This window comes from Oncorhynchus masou, chromosome 24, assembly GCF_036934945.1.
Source record: "Oncorhynchus masou masou isolate Uvic2021 chromosome 24, UVic_Omas_1.1, whole genome shotgun sequence".
NCBI lineage: Eukaryota > Metazoa > Chordata > Actinopteri > Salmoniformes > Salmonidae > Oncorhynchus > Oncorhynchus masou.
Genome location: NC_088235.1, coordinates 35,286,606 through 35,311,849, shown reverse-complemented (window position 1 = coordinate 35,311,849; position 25,244 = coordinate 35,286,606). Strand labels below are relative to the sequence as shown.

At 41.6% G+C, this 25,244-nt stretch overlaps 1 protein-coding gene across 1 annotated transcript in view; it reads right to left on the bottom strand.

Moving 5' to 3' along the window:
• abca5 (ATP-binding cassette, sub-family A (ABC1), member 5) overlaps positions 1 to 25,244 on the bottom strand; it is a 125,457-nt gene that overhangs the window by 21,273 nt on the left and 78,940 nt on the right. The window contains exons 26-33 of the mRNA XM_064933733.1: positions 25,153 to 25,244; positions 21,311 to 21,434; positions 21,046 to 21,163; positions 20,183 to 20,274; positions 17,330 to 17,505; positions 12,437 to 12,512; positions 11,448 to 11,542; positions 9,853 to 9,972 (exon numbers count right to left, since the gene is read on the bottom strand). Of these exons, the coding sequence (XP_064789805.1) occupies positions 9,853 to 9,972; positions 11,448 to 11,542; positions 12,437 to 12,512; positions 17,330 to 17,505; positions 20,183 to 20,274; positions 21,046 to 21,163; positions 21,311 to 21,434; positions 25,153 to 25,244 (893 nt within the window). The remainder of the gene's footprint in view (positions 1 to 9,852; positions 9,973 to 11,447; positions 11,543 to 12,436; positions 12,513 to 17,329; positions 17,506 to 20,182; positions 20,275 to 21,045; positions 21,164 to 21,310; positions 21,435 to 25,152) is intronic.

Here is a 25,244-nt window from a genome sequence, read left to right as displayed (position 1 = left end):
AAACCCAATACACCTGAGACACATCATCATCATCACAACTAGATAAACCCAATACACCTGAGACACATCATCATCATCACAACTAGATAAACCCAATACACCTGAGACACATCATCATCATCACAACTAGATAAACCCAATACACCTGAAACACATCATCATCATCACAACTAGATAAACCCAATACACCTGAAACACATCATCATCATTATTGTTACGGATACAGTTATCCTGTGTGTGTGTGTATCCTGTGTGTGTGTTTCTTTTCTCTCCTTCTCCCCTCACAGGTGAAAATCATCACTCCCCAATCAATCATCAGAAGACACACCTCCTCATATTTCCTAAACCTATCACAGTTCTTTCCCCATGGTTTAAAAACCCCATCATTTGTTTGTTCTCCAGCCCAGCTCAGCTCAAGCTTAATCTCTCTGTAAATGCCATGTCTGTAGGTCTCTGTGTTTCACTCTCGCTTTGTGTCTTAACCTCTCTTTTGTTTAAGCACCTCATAGCACTTTGTCATCACCTGTGAGTATTGTTTTTGGTTATGGTGTTTATGTTTGATTGCCGGTGGAAAAGGGGGAAACCAAGACAAGTTGCCCATGGGCATACACTACCCGTAGGTGAACTTTGTTAAATACACTAGTTAGAACTGGGCGGACCACCCACTGTATTTTTGGTTAGTTAGTTAGCTGTTGTTAAAGTAGGCTAGTCTAGCTTAAGGGTGTTTTTGAATACTTATTGTTTCTTTCCTTGGGTCCAGCCCAGCCCCTTTTCCTGCTCCCCCCATTACCGTGTGTTTATAAATAAACCTAGAGTTTGACGGTAGATTTCAGTTGTCGTGCTTATTTTGTTCACACTTTTCCTTTGTCACAATAATAATTTGCATGAGTTATGTTACGAGTCTCATTACCATCCCCCCTAGACTGTTGGGCCAAAAGGGATTCGTAACAATTATCATCATCATCATCACAACTAGATAAACCCAATACACCTGAGACACATCATCACAACTAGATAAACCCAATACACCTGACACATCATCATCATCATCATCATCACAACTAGATAAACCCAATACAACTGAGACACATCATCATCATCACAACTAGATAAACCCACCTGAGACACATCATCATCATCACAACTAGATAAACCCAACACACCTGAGACACATCATCATCATCACAACTAGATAAACCCAATGCACCTGAAACACATCATCATCATCATCACAACTAGATAAACCCAATACACCTGAGACACATCATCATCATTATCATCATCATCATCACAACTAGATAAACCCAATACACCTGAGACACATCATCATCATCACAACTATATAAACCCAATACACCTGAAACACATCATCATCATCACAACTAGATAAACCCAATGCACCTGAAACACATCATCATCATTATCATCATCATCATCACAACTAGATAAACCCAATACACCTGAGACACATCATCATCATCACAACTATATAAACCCAATACACCTGAAACACATCATCATCATCACAACTAGATAAACCCAATACACCTGAAACACATCATCACAACTATATAAACCCAATACACCTGAAACACATCATCATCATCACAACTAGACAAACCTGAGACACATCATCATCATAACTAGACAAACCCAATACACCTGAGACACATCATCATCATCATCATCATCACAACTAGATAAACCCAATACACCTGAGACACATCATCATCATCACAACTAGATAAACCCAATACACCTGAAACACATCATCACAACTAGACAAACCTGAGACACATCATCATCATAACTAGACAAACCCAACACACCTGAAACACATCATCATCATCATCATCACAACTAGATAAACCCAATACACCTGAGACACATCATCATCATCACAACTAGACAAACCTGAGACACATCATCATCATAACTAGACAAACCCAACACACCTGAAACACATCATCATCACAACTAGATAAACCCAATACACCTGAGACACATCATCATCATCACAACTAGATAAACCCAATACACCTGAGACACATCATCATCATCATCACAACTAGATAAACCCAATACACCTGAAACACATCATCATCATCATCACAACTAGATAAACCCAATACACCTGAAACACATCATCATCATCATCACAACTAGATATATATATATATATATCCCATTTAGCAGACGCTTTTGTCCAAAGCGACTTACAAGTCGGCTGGGGCCACTACTTTTACATATGGGTGGCCCCAGTGGGAATCCCAGTGGGAATCGAACCCACGACGCTTGGCGTTGCAAGCGCCATGCTCTACCGACTGAGCCACACAGGACCCAATACACCTGAAACACAATAAACCCAATACACCTGAGACACATCATCATCATCACAACTAGATAAACCCAATACACCTGAGACACATCATCATCATCATCACAACTAGATAAACCCAATACACCTGAAACACATCATCATCATCACAACTAGACAAACCTGAGACACATCATCATCATCACAACTAGACAAACCCAACACACCTGAAACACATCATCATCATCACAACTAGATAAACCCAATACACCTGAAACACATCATCATCATTATCATCATCATCATCATCACAACTAGATAAACCCAATACACCTGAGACACATCATCATCACAACTAGATAAACCCAATACACCTGAAACACATCATCATTCACATCACAACTAGATAAACCCAATACACCTGACACATCATCATCATCATCACAACTAGATAAACCCAATACACCTGAGACACATCATCATCATCATCACAACTAGATAAACCCACCTGAGACACATCATCATCATCACAACTAGATAAACCCAATGCACCTGAAACACATCATCATCATTATCATCATCATCATCATCACAACTAGATAAACCCAATACACCTGAGACACATCATCATCATTATCATCATCATCATCATCACAACTAGATAAACCCAATACACCTGAAACACATCATCATCATCACAACTATATAAACCCAATACACCTGAGACACATCATCATCATCACAACTAGATAAACCCAATACACCTGAAACACATCATCATCATCACAACTATATAAACCCAACACACCTGAAACACATCATCATCATCACAACTAGATAAACCCAATACACCTGAAACACATCATCATCATCATCACAACTATATAAACCCAATACACCTGAAACACATCATCATCATCACAACTAGACAAACCCAACACACCTGAAACACATCATCATCATCACAACTAGATAAACCCAATACACCTGAAACACATCATCATCATCATCACAACTAGATAAACCCAATACACCTGAAACACATCATCATCATCACAACTAGACAAACCTGAGACACATCATCATCATCACAACTAGATAAACCCAATACACCTGAAACACATCATCATCATCACAACTATATAAACCCAACACACCTGAAACACATCATCATCATCATCACAACTATATAAAACCAATACACCTGAAACACATCATCATCATCACAACTATATAAACCCAACACACCTGAAACACATCATCATCATCATCACAACTATATAAACCCAATACACCTGACACATCATCATCATCATCACAACTAGATAAACCCAATACACCTGAGACACATCATCATCATCATCACAACTAGATAAACCCACCTGAGACACATCATCATCATCACAACTAGATAAACCCAATGCACCTGAAACACATCATCATCATTATCATCATCATCATCATCACAACTAGATAAACCCAATACACCTGAGACACATCATCATCATTATCATCATCATCATCATCACAACTAGATAAACCCAATACACCTGAAACACATCATCATCATCACAACTATATAAACCCAATACACCTGAGACACATCATCATCATCACAACTAGATAAACCCAATACACCTGAAACACATCATCATCATCACAACTATATAAACCCAACACACCTGAAACACATCATCATCATCATCACAACTATATAAACCCAATACACCTGAAACACATCATCATCATCACAACTAGACAAACCTGAGACACATCATCACAACTAGACAAACCCAACACACCTGAAACACATCATCATCATCACAACTAGATAAACCCAATACACCTGAAACACATCATCATCATCATCACAACTAGATAAACCCAATACACCTGAAACACATCATCATCATCACAACTAGACAAACCTGAGACACATCATCATCATCACAACTAGATAAACCCAATACACCTGAAACACATCATCATCATCACAACTATATAAACCCAACACACCTGAAACACATCATCATCATCATCACAACTATATAAACCCAATACACCTGAAACACATCATCATCATCACAACTAGACAAACCTGAGACACATCATCATCATCACAACTAGACAAACCCAACACACCTGAAACACATCATCATCATCACAACTAGACAAACCCAATACATCTGAAACACATCATCATCATCATCATCATCATCACAACTAGACAAACCTGAGACACATCATCATCATCACAACTAGACAAACCCAATACATCTGAAACACATCATCATCATCATCATCATCACAACTAGATAAACCCAATACACCTGAAACACATCATCATCATCATCACAACTAGATAAACCCAATACACCTGAGACACATCATCATCATCACAACTAGATAAACCCAATACACCTGAGACACATCATCATCATCACAACTAGATAAACTCAATACACCTGAGACACATCATCATCATCACAACTAGATAAACCCAATACACCTGAGACACATCATCATCATCACAACTAGATAAACCCAGCAAACCTGAGACACATCATCATCATCACAACTAGACAAACCTGAGACACATCATCATCATCACAACTAGACAAACCCAACACACCTGAAACACATCATCATCATCACAACTAGATAAACCCAATACACCTGAAACACATCATCATCATCATCACAACTAGATAAACCCAATACACCTGAAACACATCATCATCATCACAACTAGACAAACCTGAGACACATCATCATCATCACAACTAGATAAACCCAATACACCTGAAACACATCATCATCATCACAACTATATAAACCCAACACACCTGAAACACATCATCATCATCATCACAACTATATAAACCCAATACACCTGAAACACATCATCATCATCACAACTAGACAAACCTGAGACACATCATCATCATCACAACTAGATAAACCCAACACACCTGAAACACATCATCATCATCACAACTAGATAAACCCAATACACCTGAAACACATCATCATCATCATCACAACTAGATAAACCCAATACACCTGAGACACATCATCATCATCACAACTAGATAAACCCAGTAAACCTGAGACACATCATCATCATCACAACTAGATAAACCCAGTAAACCTGAGACACATCATCATCATCACAACTAGATAAACTCAATACACCTGAGACACATCATCATCATCACAACTAGATAAACCCAATACACCTGAGACACATCATCATCATCACAACTAGACAAACCTGAGACACATCATCATCATAACTAGACAAACCCAACACACCTGAAACACATCATCATCACAACTAGATAAACCCAATACACCTGAGACACATCATCATCATCACAACTAGATAAACCCAATACACCTGAGACACATCATCATCATCATCACAACTAGATAAACCCAACACACCTGAGACACATCATCATCATCACAACTAGATAAACCCAATACACCTGAAACACATCATCATCATCATCACAACTAGATAAACCCAATACACCTGAAACACATCATCATCATCATCACAACTAGATAAACCCAACACACCTGAGACACATCATCATCATCACAACTAGATAAACCCAATACACCTGAAACACATCATCATCATCACAACTAGATAAACCCAATACACCTGAGACACATCATCATCATCACAACTAGATAAACCCAATACACCTGAGACACATCATCATCATCACAACTAGATAAACCCAATACACCTGAAACACATCATCATCATCACAACTAGACAAAACTGAGACACATCATCATCATCACAACTAGACAAACCCAACACACCTGAAACACATCATCATGTTCACAACTAGATAAACCCAATACACCTGAAACACATCATCATCATTATCATCATCATCATCATCATCACAACTAGATAAACCCAATACACCTGAGACACATCATCATCACAACTAGATAAACCCAATACACCTGAAACACATCATCATCATCATCACAACTAGATAAACCCAATACACCTGACACATCATCATCATCATCACAACTAGATAAACCCAATACACCTGAGACACATCATCATCATCATCACAACTAGATAAACCCAATACACCTGAAACACATCATCATCATCATCACAACTAGATAAACCCAATACACCTGAGACACATCATCATCACAACTAGATAAACTCAATACACCTGAGACACATCATCATCATCACAACTAGATAAACCCAATACACCTGAGACACATCATCATCATCACAACTAGATAAACCCAGCAAACCTGAGACACATCATCATCATCACAACTAGACAAACCTGAGACACATCATCATCATCACAACTAGACAAACCCAACACACCTGAAACACATCATCATCATCACAACTAGATAAACCCAATACACCTGAAACACATCATCATCATCATCACAACTAGATAAACCCAATACACCTGAAACACATCATCATCATCACAACTAGACAAACCTGAGACACATCATCATCATCACAACTAGATAAACCCAATACACCTGAAACACATCATCATCATCACAACTATATAAACCCAACACACCTGAAACACATCATCATCATCATCACAACTATATAAACCCAATACACCTGAAACACATCATCATCATCACAACTAGACAAACCTGAGACACATCATCATCATCACAACTAGATAAACCCAACACACCTGAAACACATCATCATCATCACAACTAGATAAACCCAATACACCTGAAACACATCATCATCATCATCACAACTAGATAAACCCAATACACCTGAGACACATCATCATCATCACAACTAGATAAACCCAGTAAACCTGAGACACATCATCATCATCACAACTAGATAAACCCAGTAAACCTGAGACACATCATCATCATCACAACTAGATAAACTCAATACACCTGAGACACATCATCATCATCACAACTAGATAAACCCAATACACCTGAGACACATCATCATCATCACAACTAGACAAACCTGAGACACATCATCATCATAACTAGACAAACCCAACACACCTGAAACACATCATCATGTTCACAACTAGATAAACCCAATACACCTGAGACACATCATCATAACTAGATAAACCCAATACACCTGAAACACATCATCATCATTATCATCATCATCATCATCATCACAACTAGATAAACCCAATACACCTGAGACACATCATCATCACAACTAGATAAACCCAATACACCTGAAACACATCATCATCATCATCACAACTAGATAAACCCAATACACCTGACACATCATCATCATCATCACAACTAGATAAACCCAATACACCTGAGACACATCATCATCATCATCACAACTAGATAAACCCAATACACCTGAAACACATCATCATCATCATCACAACTAGATAAACCCAATACACCTGAGACACATCATCATCACAACTAGATAAACCCAATACACCTGACACATCATCATCATCATCACAACTAGATAAACCCAATACACCTGAGACACATCATCATCATCACAACTAGATAAACCCAATACACCTGAAACACATCATCATCATCATCACAACTAGATAAACCCAATACACCTGAGACACATCATCATCATTATCATCATCATCATCACAACTAGATAAACCCAATACACCTGAAACACATCATCACAACTATATAAACCCAATACACCTGAGACACATCATGATCATCACAACTAGATAAACCCAATACACCTGAAACACATCATCATCATCACAACTATATAAACCCAACACACCTGAAACACATCATCATCATCATCACAACTATATAAACCCAATACACCTGAAACACATCATCATCATCACAACTAGACAAACCTGAGACACATCATCATCATCACAACTAGACAAACCCAACACACCTGAAACACATCATCATCATCACAACTAGATAAACCCAATACACCTGAAACACATCATCATCATCACCACAACTAGATAAACCCAATACACCTGAAACACATCATCATCATCATCACAACTAGATAAACCCAATACACCTGAGACACATCATCATCATCACAACTAGATAAACTCAATACACCTGAGACACATCATCATCATCACAACTAGATAAACCCAATACACCTGAGACACATCATCATCATCACAACTAGATAAACCCAGTAAACCTGAGACACATCATCATCATCACAACTAGATAAACTCAATACACCTGAGACACATCATCATCATCACAACTAGACAAACCTGAGACACATCATCATCACAACTAGATAAACCCAACACACCTGAAACACATCATCACAACTAGATAAACCCAATACACCTGAAACACATCATCATCATCATCACAACTAGATAAACCCAATACACCTGAGACACATCATCATCATCACAACTAGATAAACCCAATACACCTGAAACACATCATCATCATCACAACTAGATAAACCCAATACACCTGAAACACATCATCATCATCATCACAACTAGATAAACCCAATACACCTGAAACACATCATCATCATCACAACTAGATAAACCCAATACACCTGAGACACATCATCATCATCACAACTAGATAAACCCAGTAAACCTGAGACACATCATCATCACAACTTGATAAACCCAATACACCTGAAACACATCATCATCATCACAACTAGATAAACTCAATACACCTGAGACACATCATCATCACAACTTGATAAACCCAATACACCTGAAACACATCATCATCATCACAACTAGATAAACCCAATACACCTGAGACACATCATCATCATCACAACTAGATAAACCCACCTGAAACACATCATCATCATCACAACTAGATAAACTCAATACACCTGAGACACATCATCATCATCATCACAACTAGATAAACTCAATACACCTGAGACACATCATCATCATCATCACAACTAGATAAACCCAACACACCTGAAACACATCATCATCACAACTAGATAAACCCAATACACCTGAGACACATCATCATCATCATCACAACTAGATAAACCCAATACACCTGAGACACATCATCATCATCATCACAACTAGATAAACTCAATACACCTGAGACACATCATCATCATCACAACTAGATAAACCCAATAAACCTGAGATATAACACATCCTTGTCTTCATCACCATCATCCTAATCACAACTACCACAAATCAACTCCCCAATACACCACCTGATCTCAACACCAAACAAACACTAAAAACATCCCCACAGTATGATACAAGACAAAGTACTTGTAACAAAGTCATTTATAACCTAGTTACTGCGACATAGATTATTAGCTAAAGCAATGTAATTGCAACATATCACACCTTTTCCCCAAAGCCAACCCCAATGTCAGAGCTTCTGGACGTCCCCGTCCCCCTCATTGAGTTGGATAGAGGGCAGACCACAAACAGCCATTGTGGCAAGTGCATTCTCTATCCAACGCTATGTTCCATCCATCTTCACTGCTACTCTGATACCCCAACACTCACCTGAGCTGCCCTGACACCATGATGGCCACGCGGTCACACACAGCCTCAGCCTCCTCCATGTAGTGAGTGGTCAGAATGGCCCCACGCTGGCGGTTCTTAAACGCTGCCCGGATAGCCCTCCTGGAGACAGGACGAACCAGAGGGACAGAAGGACCACAGCTTTAGCACTTTACTGGCTACTTAACAGAGTAGAACAATGAAAATCTAAAACTAAAAAACAAACTGAAAACCTTTGAAACTGAAGTTGACATATACTTTTGATTATGTAGTGTATGGACACCTGCTCGTCAACCATCTCATTCCAAAATCATGGACATTAATATGGAGTTGGTCCCCCTCCACTCTTCTGGAAAGGCTTTCCAATAGATGTTAGAACATTGCTGCAGGGTCTTGCTACCATTCAGACACAAGAGCATTTGTGAGGTGGGACACTGATGTTGGGCTATTAGGCCTGTTGGGTTAGTCGGCGTTCTAATTCATTCCAAAGGTGTTCGATGGGGTCGAGGTCAGGGCTCTGTGCAGGCCAGTCAAGTTCTTCCACACCGATCTTGACAAACATTTTCTATATGTACCTCGCTTTGTGCACGGGTGTATTCTCATGCTGAAACTGGAATGGGCCTTCCTCAAACTGTTGCCACAAAGTTGGAATCTCAGAATCGTCTAGAATGTCATTGTATGCTGTAGCGTTAAGATTTCCCTTCACTGGAACTAAGGGGCCTAGCCCGAACCATGGAAAACAGCTCCAGACCATTATTCCCCCCTTTACAGTTGGCACTTTGCATTGGGGCAGGTAGCGTTCTCCTGGCATCTGCCAAACCCAGATTTGTCCGTCGGACTGCCAGATAGTGAAGCGTGATTCATCACTCCAGAGAAAGCGTTTCCACTGCTCCAGAGTCCAATGGCGGCGAGCTTTACATCACTCCAGCCGACGCTTGGCATTGCGTATGGTGATCTTAGGCTTGTGTGCGGCTGCTCAGCCATGGAACAACATTTCATGAATCTCCAGACGAACAGTTCTTGTGCTGACGTTGCTTCCAGAGGCAGTTTGGAACTTGTTAGTGAGTGTTGCAACCGAGGACAGACGATCTTTATGTGCTACACGCTTCAGCACTCGGTGGTCCCATTCTGTGAGCTTGTGTGGCCTACCTCTTTGCAGCTGAGCCATTGTTGCTCCTAAACGTTTCCACTTCACAATAAGGGCAGCTCTAGCAAGGCAGAAGTTTGACAAACTGACTTGTTGGAAAGGTGGCATCCTATGACGGTGCCACTTTGAAAGTCACTGAGCTAAACAGTAAAGCCATTCTACTGCCAATGTTTGTCTATGGAGATTGCATGGCTGTGTGCTCGATTTTATACACCTGTTAGCAATGTGTGTTGCTGAAATAGCTGAATCCACTGAAGATGTGTCCACATGCTTTTGTATATATAGTGTACATATACAAATTACACAATGAAACACGATACATTCTGGTTTCTATTGATTGCAGTGTGACTTTGCTGTAATTTCTCAGCCTTGTACCGCACAACTATTTCTTGTCAACAACATTGTTTTGGTCTGATTGTGCCTGTCCCAGGGAGAGGAGCATGGGTCTCACCACATGCGTTGTTTGGACTTGGGGTCCATCCCTGTAGAAGGCTCGTCCAGCAGAACTATCTGAGGGTTCCCCAACATGCTGAGAGCAAAGCACAACTGAAACACAAAGGAATACAGTCAACAACGTGTGGCACAGATACAAATTAAACAGGCAAATGAGAATTAGTGAGGGCAAAAGGATTTGAATGTTTGGGCTAGGCTAAAACACACAAAGAAAACGCAACAATCAAATCAAATGTATTTATAAAGCCCTTTTTACATCAGCAGATGTCCCAAAGTGCTTATACAGAAACCCAGCCTAAAACTCTAAACAGCAAGCAATGCAGATGTAGAAGCAAGGTTGGCTAGGAAAAACTCCCTAGTAAGTCAGGAAGAAACCTAGAGAGGAACCAGGCTCTGAGGGGTTGACAGTCCTCTTCTGGCTTTTCCAAGTGGAGATTATAAGATTGTCCATGAAGGCCAGATCGTTCTTCAAGATGTTCAAAAGTTCATAGATGACCAGCAGGGTCAAATAATAATCACAGTGGTTTTAGGGGGTACAACATGTCAGCACCTCAGGAGTAAACGCCAATTGGCTTCTCATAGCTGAGCATTCAGAGATTGAGACAGCAGTCAACATACTGTGACACAGATATACAAATTAAACAAGTGAGCAAAGTAAGGTTTTAGGATTTAGTTAATGTTTATGGGCTAAGCTTGGTGGTTATTTTACACACACACCAGCTAACATTGTAGGGCTGTTTGTGCTGGCAGAGGGAGGAAATACTCACCTCATTTCCTCTCTCTATTATCAAACGTCACATTAAATGATGGTACTGCTAGGCCCAAACGGAATCTTTGAATCAACCCCATTTCAGCTCTCCAAAGGTCTCCCCTGGCAGGCAGTTTCAAACTAAAAGTCTCCCTTTCCCCAGTGTTATGTAAAGTTGTGTGGAGAGTAGACCGAGTGTAAAGTGGAACTCTCTCTTGCTCTCCCTCATTCTGTCTCACCTTCCTCTTGATCCCAGCTGAGAGGTTTTTGGCCTGCTTGTGGAGGTGGCCCTTCAGCTCCAGAGCATTCACCACACTGATAGGAACACAGAGAGAGAGAGACAAACACAAAGTTCACACAAAGTCCATTCCACAGGAGACCACCAGCAAAAAGGTACATAACAGAAAAATAAAGAGGGCCAAGTCTAAAAGGTAGGTTAGATAAGATGCAAATGTTAGATGCATTATTCATTTTTTAGGATTAAAATGAACTCCAGATAAACAATCAAATCAATGCTTAGTTGTCAACAGCATATCTCTGACTACATCAGGCACCACCTGTTACTACCACAAGACAGTTGTCATAAGGGTATTTATTTCTATTATGGGGTCCAAACACATTAAAGCACTTACATTACATATAAAAACAGAGAAAACAGGACATCATATAACATTATTACACCACTACATATCTACATATCTACAATACAAACTGTATTAAACCACCATACAACAATATTACAATGTACATGTGTGTAGAGTGTGTGTGCTAGCGCTTGTGTGCGTGTGTTTGTGTCTGCACCTTTGTGTGTCTCTTCACAGTCCCCGCTGTTCCATAAGGTGTATTTTTATTATTATTTTATTTACATTTTAAATCTGGACTTGGGCATTGTGAAGAGACCTCTGGTGACATGTCTGTGGGGTATAAATGGGTGTCTGAGCTGTGTGCTAGTAGTTTAAACAGACAGCTCGGTGAATTCAGCATGTCAACATCTCTTACAGAAACAAGTAGTGATGAAGTCAATCTCTCTTCCACTTTGAGCCATGAGAAATTTACATTCATATCATTGTTAGCTCTCCATTTACTTTAAAGGGCCAGCCGGGCTGCCCTGTTCTGAGCCAATTATAAATACCCTAAGTTCCTCTTTGTGGCACAGTGGTTAACATCTCTTTTCTGAGTGTACTGCATATAACCAGCTTCTCAGGCACCATCTCAGTGTGCTTCATTCTATAGCTAGAGGACTCCTGATAGTATCTTTTTTTTTGTCTTTATCTATTGATGTCTAGTACTGTCTGTAAGCTAGCTACTTTAAGTGCTCCCTGTCTTCACAGTGACCTACTTGGTGTCTGCTGGCTGTTAATAATTTGCAGATAGTTCATGACACATCAATCAGGATGAAGGTACAGGGCCATTTGTGACTTCTTTTGGGTAATCAGTAGCTATATTGGAGGGGGAGTGCTTTCGCTTCTCCTAGGCAATCAGCAATTAGTACAGGGAGGCGTGCTCTCCACCTCTGATAAGCAATTAGCAATTAGTTCTTCAGTCTCTCCTGGTTTCTCAGCGGTAGTGTCAGTTCGGTCTCATAACTAAGACCAACGCCGAAACAAAGACGGTTCTGTGGAGTTGTTGGAGGAAGGCTCCACACTCTCACTTGAGTATATCTTACCTAGTTATTTACTTTCTGATTTTGCAGCTTTGTCAAACCTGTGTGTTTTCTATACCCGTTTGCACCTCTCCCTGTCAGATTTACAGATGTTCCCCACAACTTGGTTGCAACCCTCCTAATTTAGTGTACCCTGCACGCACAATCCATGTGGAATTCCTGGTCTCTGGCAGCATTTGGAACTGCCACTCTGCGGTCAAGAATGCCTAGTTCATCTCAGCCTATGCTGCCCTTCAGTCCCTCGACTTTCTGGCCCTGACAAAGACATGTATCACCCCAGAGAACCCTGCTAGTCCAGCTACTCTACATCTGACTATTTCTCTCATAGTCCGAGAGCACCTGGTCTTTGGTGGTGGTGACACAGGTCTACTAATTTCTATTCTCACCTGTCCATCTCCTCTCTCTTCTGCTAAATACTTATCCCGACTCTGCCTCTTCGACTCTACTCCCCTCCCTTTCCGCATCCTATGACCTGCACAGTCCCCTATCCTCCCGGCCGGCTCGGTCCTCCCCTCCTGCTCCGTGGCTGAGTGACTCATTGTGAGTTTACAAAACAGGGCTGAGAGGAAAATGGAGGAACATTAAACTTCCAGAGAACCTATCATCCTTTCACTCCCTTCTCTCTACCTTCTTCCTCTGTATCTGCTGCTAAAGCCACTTTCAACCACTACATTCCTTAATCCTCTACTCCCTCTGGACGACTTTGTCAACAACTTTGGGGTGAAAAAAAGATTGACGACATCTGCTACTCCTTCACTCAGCGTATTGAGTCCACTGGTCTCACTCAGAACTACCCTACACCTTGACCTCTTTCTCCCCTTTTCCAGATGACGTCTGGCCACTGGACAACCTGCCTGCTCAACCCCAGACCATCTCAAATCAAATGTTATTTGTCACATACACATGGTTAGCAGATGTTAATGCGAGTGTAGCGAAATGCTTGTGCTTCCAGTTCCGACAATGCAGTAGTAACCAACAAGTAATCTAACTAACAATTCCAAAACGAATTTCTTATACACAGTGTAAGGGGATAAAGAATATGTACATAAATATATGAATGAGTGATGGTGCAGAGCAGCATAGGCAAGATACAGTAGATGGTATCGAGTACAGTATATACATATGAGATGAGTATGTAAACAAAAAGTGGCATAGTTAAAGTGGCTAGTGATACATGTATTACATAAGGATGCAGCAGATGAGAGTACAGTATATACGTATACATATGAGACGAATAATGTAGGGTATATAAACTTTATATTAGGTAGCATTGTTTAAAGTGGCTAGTGATATTTTACATCATTTCCCATCAATTCCCATTATTGAAGTGGCTGGAGTTGAGTCAGTGTGTTGGCAGCAGCCACTCAATGTTAGTGGTTGCTGTTTAACAGTCTGATGGCCTTGAGATAGAAGCTGTTTTTCAGTCTCTCGGCCCCAGCTTTGATGCACCTGTACTGACCTCGCCTTCTGGATGATAGCGGGGTGAACAGGCAGTGGCTCGGGTGGGTGTTGTCCTTGATGATCTTTATGGCCTTCCTGTAACATCAGGTGGTGTAGGTGTCCTGGAGGGCAAGTAGTTTGCCCCCGGTGATACGTTGTGCAGACCTCACTACACTCTGGAGAGCCTTACGGTTGTGGGCGGAGCAGTTGCCGTACCAGGCGGTGATACAGCCCGCCAGGATGCTCTCGATTGTGCATCTGTAGAAGTGTGTGAGTGCTTTTGGTGACAAGCCGAATTTCTTCAGCCTCCTGAGGTTGAAGAGGCGCTGCTGCGCCTTCTTCACGATGCTGTCTGTGTGAGTGGACCAATTCAGTTTGTCTGTGATGTGTATGCCGAGGAACTTAAAACTTACTACCCTCTCCACTACTGTTCCATCGATGTGGATAGGGGGGTGTTCCCTCTGCTGTTTCCTGAAGTCCACAATCATCTCCTTCGTTTTGTTGACGTTGAGTGTGAGGTTATTGTCCTGACACCACACTCCGAGGGCCCTCACCTCCTCCCTGTAGGCCGTCTCGCCGTTGTTGGTAATCAACCTACTTCCGGCGCCGACAGAGATGGCCGCCTCGCTTCGCGTTCCTAGGAAACTATGCATTTTTTTTTTTTTTTTACGTGTTATTTCTTACATTAGTACCCCAGGTCATCCTTAGGTTTCATTACATACAGTCGAGAAGAACTACTGAATATAAGATCAGCGTCAACTCACCATCAGTACGACCAAGAATATGACTTTCGCGAAGCGGATACGGTGTTTTGCCTTTCAACCAGGACAACGGAATGGATCCCAGCCAGCGACCCCAAAAAAACAACTTCGTAAAAGAGGGAAACGAGGCGGTCTTCTGGTCAGACTACGTAGACGGGCACATCTTGGAGACCTTCTCCCATCAATTTATCCCTGACCACTCAAGAAACCAACACTCGACTCATCTGACGTCAAACTATAGACCTGTAGCCTTTTCAAAACACCTGAGTGTGCTGTCTATGATCAACTTTATCGTTATGGCTCTCTATGATCTTGACCCTAACTAGTCAGGCTTCAAGATGGGTCACCCAACCGTGACTGCTCTTCTGTGTCAGAGGCTCTCTGCACTGCCAAAGCTGACTCTCTCCTCTGTTCTCATCCTCCTAGATCTATCCACTGCCTTTGACACCATGAACCATCAGATCCTCCTCTCCACTCTCAGGGCCAGGCATCTCGTGCTCTGCACACTCTTGGATTGCATCCTACCTGGCAGGCCGCTCCTACCAGATGATATGGAGAGGATCTGCGTCGGACACAGATTTACTGGTGTCCCCCAGCGCTCGGTTCTAGGGCCTTTATACAACAAGTCACTTGGTCTCTCCTATCATTGCTCTGCAGATGACACGCAACTACTTTCCCTTCTGACACCCAGGTGTCCGGCCCACCACCTCAAGCTCAATAAGACATAACTGCTCTTCCCCTGGGGGAAGGCCTGCCCGCTCAAAGACATCTCCATCACGGTTGAAAACTCCAGTGTCGCTCTTCCAGAGTGCGAAGAACCTTGGCATGACACTATTGTTCTCTGCAAACATCAAAGCAGTGACCCGCTCTTGCAGGTTCATGCTCTACAACACCTGTAGAGTACAACCCTATAATACACAGGAAGTGGTGAAGGTCAATCCAGGCACTTGTCATCTCCGGTCTGGACCACTGCAACTTGCTGTTGGCTGGGTTCCCCGCTTGTGCCATCAAACCCCTGAAACTTATCCAGAACGCTGCCGCCTGCATGGTTTTCAAGTTCTCCTATATCACCACGATCCACTGGCTTCTAGTCGAAGCTCCCATCCACTACAATACCATGGTGCTTACCTACGGAACAGCAACTGCCCCCACCCACTACACTTTCGTTGCATGTGATGTGGTTGTCCTTCCTAGTTAACATGAATGCAGTCACACTGGAAAAGAGCATCTGCTAAATGACAAGTGTTAACATGATAGTGGATAGTTACCGTGTGATGATGCCAGGGACGTCCTGTCCGCAGAGGCCCTTGATGGCAGCGTAGATCTCCAGGTGTTCCTCCAGGGTGATGCGGGGCCACAAAGGGCTGACCTGGGGACAGTAGCCTATATGCTCCAGGGGGTTGTCTACTGGACGGAACTCTGTACTGTAGTCCCCCATCAGGACCTGAGGCAAGAAAAACAGACTTATATTCAATCAAAGGATCAGATTGGACCTTATAAGCAGCTGTTTTTTGTCTCAATATTAAACCATTTCTGGGCAATAATTAAGTACCTTTCATTTGTGATTGTTTTATACAATTTTGATTGAAAACCAACCTTCGCAAAGAGCAATTTCTCAAGCAAGAATTGTGCTAGGACTGGACAGCATCCTAATTTTGACTGTATGTATTGTTTCCACTGAGGTTAGAATAATACTAAGTATTCAGACCCCTTTCATCACATTGAAAGCCTTATTCTAAAATTGATTAAAAGAAATCTCAACATACACGATACCACTTAATGACAAAGCAAAAACAGGTTTGTAGAATTGTTTGCAAATAAACATTTACATGACTTGAGCTCAGGTGTATCCTGTTCCATTGATGTTTCTACAATTTCATTGGACATGATCTGGAAAGTTACTATACAAGGTCCCACAGGTGACGGTGCATGTCAGAGCAAAAACCAAGCCATGAGTTTGTCAAGGCACCAAAACATTTCTGCAGCAATGAAGGTGCACAAGAACACAGTGGCCTCCATTCTTAAATGGAAGAAGTTTGGAACCACCTAGACTCATCTTAAACTGAGCAATCGGGAGAGAAGCACCTTGGTCAGGGAGCTGACCAAGAACCCCAGAGATCCTCTGTGGAGATGGGACAACCATCTCTGCAGTACTCAACCAATCAGGCCTTTATGGTAGAATGGACAGACAAAAGCCACTCCTCAGCAAAAGGCGCTTGGAGTTTGCCAAAAGGCACCTGAAGGACTCAGACCATGAGAAACTAGATTCTCTGGTCAGATGAAACCAAGATTTAACTCTTTGGCTTGACAGCAAACTGTCATATCTGGAGCAAACCTGGCACCATCCCTACGGTGAAGCATGCTGGTAGGGCTGGGCGATATATAGATCGTGTGACGATAGAGCATAATATTTCATTGTTGCAAATCACTCTTTACGGCAATATTTTTTGTCAATGGCAAAACGCTTAGCGTTCTTCCACACGGGGAAATTTGCAACACAAACAAACACGGAGGAGATGAAACGTGACACAGAGCACGTACCTAAAAGGGCTACTTCGGTCACATGGATGTGGTTTGGGTATGAAAAGTCTGACACGGACCAGAAAACCGTCCTCTGCAAAATATGCCTCAGGCCGGTTCTCGACAACGGGCTCAAACACTACCAACACAAGAATCGTGTGAAACAGTACAGAGAGAGTCTACGGTTGAGATCCCAAAAAGTACGGTCGAGTGCTCAAAACAAACCCCCGACTCAGACCACGAAGATGGGAGTTAACAGCTGCCGTTACAACTTACATCTGCAAAGACATGGCCCCAATTTACACGGTCGAGAAACGGGGCTTTTCATGAGTTGGTGTTAACACTTGACCTAAGGTACCAAATGCAAATTGATGTGACACGTATTAATGCAAAACATGCAAGCCCACAAAAATATTTTTAAGAAGAAAAATATGTAATAAAAAATAGGCCTTTACATGTGGTCATTTTATATAAAATGTGCTATATCACGATATGAGATTTTGTCCATTTGCCCAGCCCTACATGGTGGTGGCAGCAACAAGACCCTAAGCACACAGCCAAGACAACGCAGGAGTGGCTTCGGGACAAGTCTCTGAATGTCCTTGAGTGGCCCAGACAGAGCCCGGACTTGTACCCGATTTGAACATCTTTGGAGAGACCTGAAAATAGCTGTGCAGCGACACTTCCCATACAACCTGACAGAACCTGGGAGAAACCGAGTAAAGGGTCTGAATACTTACGCAAATGTAATCGTTTTATTTGCAAAACTGTATTAAAATATTTTTTTCCTTTGTCATGGGGTATTGTGTAGATTGAGGAAAAAACCATTTCATACATTTTAGAATAAGGCTAAAGTAACAAAATGTGGAAAAAGTCAAGGAAAATCATGTTTTTGACTACACTGGGCCTTTAAGGCTAAACCTAACAACCATCTTTCGTAGTTGTGCGCACACTAAACGATGGCGGCACAGACGGGGAACACACTACAAGATTCTTCACTTGGTCTTGAGGATTGCCAATACCACGTTGTCGCACGAAAACAATGATGGGATTAGATTTGAGGTGAAATATCTAGCCAACAATTGAATGAATGAAATGAATAAGATTGATTGTGAACTTCAGAGCTGTATCAATTTGACACTTGGCTTTGATTTAAAGGCAAGTACAAATGCATACTAGCAGTAGTCATCGCTCCTTCTCGAGTCTACACATTATGGGTGATGTGAAACAACGTGCTCTCATTGGCTATTGCTCATCACCGTTCTCAAAACTTGTCGTTGCACATCTCACACAACGAGAATTGTTTGAAAATATCGTGACGTCTGGGACTGCTCAAAGATTGATCGTTAGCCCTCAGATTGAGTCTCTGACCCACTCCCATTAAACAAGTGTTGGTTACTGCCGCGCACCCCAAGTAGGCATGGGGATGTTGTCTCTGATCTCAAACTTGTCTGCGACAGCTAAATCGAGACCAAAATTGTGTAATGTACACCCAGCTTAAAAGGCATTTTCAATTTAAATGACATTTAAGTCCAGGAAACTGGCCCTAAAAATTGCATATAGGGTCCAGTCAAAAGACAGAGAGGGTGAATGGTATGTACCTGTCCAGCGGTTGGGACTGTGTCTCCAGACAACATATGCATGATGGTGCTTTTCCCTGCTCCGTTGGGCCCCAGCAGTCCAAGCACCTCACCTGAGCACACATACAGTTGATATACTGGTTGATATACTCTGTTATGAGACCATTGACCATTGACATTGACATTGTTCAAAAACCCAAGCCTCACAGTGCAGACCTCAGGGATTTCTCTGCCATTAATATCCTTGGACGGGTTGCTTAAATACAAACAATGTAAAATATATAGATTTTTTTTTAACTAACAACCACCAAAATAAAAAATAGACAGTCAGGGAGAATAGAAAAATCCCAAAACAATTAATTTAGCAGTATATATTTTGTTATGTTTGGGCAAAAGAACACAGCATTAGCCATGGCAAAATGCATAGAATTGCAGGAAATCTGCTTTAAAACAAAAATAATAGCAGCTGCATGGAAAGTGTAGAATTGGGGGAAAATGGCTTGTCTATAATTTCCTGACACCGCCAAGATTTGGGCCACTAATTTTATTATTTTACTGTGCAGGCAGAACAACTGCGCCCCTGCCACATCCCTTACCACGCCCACCACCTAAGCCTCATTTAAATCCAGTTGAGGCTGCTGAGGGGAGGACGGCTTATAATAATGGCTGGAATGGAGTACATGGAAACCATGTGTCCGATACCATTCTATCTATTCCGGTCCATCCATTACTACGAGCCATCCTCCCTTCAGCAGCCTCCATTGCCCTGGACATAAATCATTGCATTCATAACGTCATGTGATAAATGTCAAGCAATGGAATTGTTTAGTGCTTGACTAATCAAATGTACAGTTTACAGTTGGAGAGTAGTAAGCTCGGCTGACCTTTGCGTACACAGAAGGAGATATTCTTGGTGGCTACCGTCCTCCTCTTCTTGAGAGAGATTCCTTCCCTTGGACATTTATACTGCTTCCTCAAGTTACTCACCACCACTACTGGTTTCTGAAGGGGGGGGCACAAGAAAAATATTATTAGATGGCAGTTAATAGATCTGAGGAAACCGTCAAAACATGGCAAATCCCCTTTCAAAGATGGGACTAGTCTTCCACAGAGATCAAGGTGTGAATAAAAATCACTTAACACACACACCTCCTCACAGCACTGGCAGGTGAGGGCCTCCTTCACCCGAGCCTTTTCCATCTGAACATCTTCATCCTCGTTGATCCCCTCCTCTGGGTTACGCTCCACTTTAGCCTTAGTATTGGAAGAGATCCTTCAGGAGAAAGAATGGTAATATTCAGTTTCATAGTCTCACGTTACCATACTTTCAAGTCTCATTCAAATCAAGGAACATTGGAATCGAAGCTAGGTGGAGTATTATGACGACTTAAAGATCCAATGCAGCCATTGTTATCTCAATATCAATTACCACACTGGGATTGTTTTCAATTGAAAAGGTCAGAAAGAAACAAAAACAATGATTTATTTTTACTGTTTGTTTTTTCATAAAAAAAAACAACAACATTTTTTTTACTACGTTTTTATTTGTCATTTTTTGGTTGGGGGGGGGGTTACAGGTACAATATTGATGTGCATTTACACACTTTTAGTTTATACTACACGTACTGTAAGCTGCACCTCTACAATAAAAGAAAATGATCATATTAACCACACAGAATTTTGTAATAAAATTGGTAGGTAAAGAAAAGACAAACAAAAAAAGAGGTGGGCCTCCAGAAGTCTCAAGTTTTGAGGGAGCGTGCAATTGGCATGCTGACTGTAGGAATGTCCACCAGAGCTGTTGGCAGAGAATTTAGTGTTAATTTCTGTAGCAAAAGCCACCTCCAACATCATTTTAGAGAATTTGGCAGTACGTCCAACACTGCAGACCACATGTAAGCACGCCAGCCCAAGACCTCCACATCCGGGCTTCTTCAATTGCGAGATCGTCTGAGACCAGCCACCCGGACAGCTGATGAAACTGTGGGTTTGCACAACCAAATAATTTCTGCACAACCTGTCAGAAACCATCTCAGGGAAGCTCATTTGCGTCAAGAGTATGTTAGCGGAGCAGAGCTGGAGCATGGAGAAATATTCCTAAAGGCTAGAGAGTCGGCTTTCTCGCCCGCTCCAAACTTCGCTTCAATAGCGCTCAATTCACGAGCTCAGGGCATGCCTGCCCCAGCATGCATTTGTAGTCTACTTATGCCCTTGCGTGAGCTACTGTCATGGAGTTCGCTAAAAATTCCTCAGTAATCTACACACAATACCCAATAATGACAAAGCGAAAACAGGTTTTTAGAATTTGTTTTTAGAAACCTTTACATAAGTGTTCAGACCCTTTGCTATGAGACTGGAAATTGAGCTCAGGTGCATCCTGTTCCACTGATCATCCTTGAGATGTATCTACAACTTTATTGGAGTTCACCTGTGGTAAATTCCATTGATTGGACATGATTTGGAAAGGCACAACTGTCTATATAAGGTCCCACAGTTGACAGTGCATGTCAGAGCAAAAACAAAGCCATGAGTTCGACGGAATTGTCCGTAGAGCTCCGAGACAGGATTGTGTCGAGGCACAGATCTGGGGAAGTGTACCAAAACATTTCTGCAGCATTGAAGATCCCCGAGAACAAAGTGGCCTCCATCATTCTTAAATAGAATAAGTTTGAAACCGCCAAGACTCTTCCTAGAGCTGGCCGCGCCGCCTAACTGAGCAATCGGGGGAGAAGCGCCTTGGTCAGGGAGGTGACCAGGAACCCGATGGTCACTCTGTCAGAGTTCCAGAGTTCCTCTGTGGAGATGGGAGAACCTTCCAGAAGGACAACCATCTCTGCAGCACACCACCAATCAGGCCTTTATGGTGGAGTGGCCAGATGGAAGCCACTCCTCAGTAAAAGGCACATGACAACCCGCTTGGAGTTAGCAAAAACGGCACCATCAGAGCATGAAAAACAAGATTCTCTGGTCTGATGAAACTTAGATAGAACTTTCTGGTCTGAATGCCAAGCGTCATGTCTAGAGGAAACCTGACACCAAATATATTTAGATTTGTTTAACACATTTTTGGTTACTAGATTATTCCATATGTGTTATGTCATCATTTTGATGTCTTCACTATTATTTTACAATGTAGAAAATAGTAAAAAAATAAAGAAAAACCATGGAATGAGTAGGTGTGTCTAAACTTTGGACTGGTAGTGTATATGGAATTGCTTTAAGGTCACACCAAGGATCATTTAGTTATTTGATATTGAATTTTAAGACACCTTGAAGTATAAAAATATATATGTAATAATTATGAATTTTTTTTTGGGGCCTTACTGCTATTAGCCAATACAAATGCATTGAATAACAGACTATCTACATGGACTATCCCCCCAAAATATAAAAAGGACGTTGTTCTGAAGTGTCTCTAGAGAGACACTTATATCTTGAGATATAAGAAAGATCAGGAAACATTTATTATTATTATTATTATTATTATTTTTAAACATATTTAAAACCTTATTTTTTGTCATTAAACAGTCTCCATATATACTTCCATTCATTTTTTTCAACTGGTACCAGGGGGCCTTCAGACGAGTCTTGTGGTACCAGGGGGCCTTCAGACAAGTCTTGTGAGGCCTGTGGGTGTTCTAAAGAACTGTTTGGGTCAAAGGTCCATTTCATACTCGTGGTGGCAGAGGAGCTTTCAACATTGTGTCAGAGACAATTACTCTATGCATTTGTCTCTCTCACTGTAATTCAAATGATCTCTCCCATGCACTCTCCCTTTCTTTCTCTCTTCTCTCTCCCTCTTTCTTTCTCTCCCTTCCCCCTAGTCTGGGTTGAGAAGGACAGGGAACTGGGTGTGAACTCCAACACAGTGTCGGTTTGGGTCAAAGGTCCATTTGATACTTGTGGTGGCAGAGGAGACAGTTAATGTATGTGTGTCTCACTCCCTCCCCCTCTCAGTCTGGCATTGTTCCTGGTCTTCCTAGCTGCTGTGCTAGTATTGTCTCTGGCTACGGGGAACATCCAGATCCACGCTCCAGAACTCATCAAGGCAAAGGGTGGCTATTTGAAGAATCTCAAATATAAAATATATGTTAATTTGTTTAACATAACACAGTTTGGTTACTACATGATTCCATATGTATTATTTCATAGTTTTGATGTCTTCACTATTATTCTACAATGTAGAAAATCGTAATAATAAAGAACAACCCTTGAATGAGTAGGTGTGTCCAAACTTTTAACCGGTAGTGTACATTGTCTAGATAAAGTTTGATATTATCTGAGTATAATGAGATGGCATGACCCGTAGAATTGAGAGATATGATTGTAATTTCTTTTGATTGTTGAAGTCCCTGGGCCAGGGCCTCCATAGACAATAAAAATAGCTGAGGTGAGATGGGATCACCTTGCCTGCTACTTATTCTGACCAGAACAGAGCAGGTATTGCCTGTTATTACTATGGCTGAGGTATTGGCACATAGTATTTTAATAATATTTTCCAAAACCGACCATTTAGTCTATCAAAAGCTTTTTTATGCGTCGAGAGATATAACTGCCCAATGAGCTTTGGTTTCTGATGAGCATGTAAGATACTGTAAGTAATAGACGATGGCGGCTATCTGAGGATGTACCAATTTGGGTAAGTAGGTTTCGAGACAGGACAACAGGATTTTACAAAATGGTTTAATATCTGTTTTATCAAAGATAGGGGGTGATAGTGAGAGCAATGGGTGGCATCCTTATCTTTTTATTTTAAATAAAAGCAAAATTAGCGCTGTATTTATATCCCTTCCAAGTAAACCTTTGTGACCAGTTGTGTGAATAATTTCCGCTAGTTTGTACAAATGGTTTTCTATTCTACTGTATGCGAGTCCTTTTCGACTGCACTGGGACTTTAACAACATTTTTATCAACATACTCCCCCTATCCATTGACCACCACCTCTTCCCTCTGAGTAGCCCTGCCCCTCTTTTTCTTCTCTCATCCCTTACCTGCAGAACTGGTCATTCTTCATGGTCCTCCCTCCGTAGCGGATCTCCAACCAGCGCAGCATGAACAGCAGCAGGATGCACTGCAGATAGGG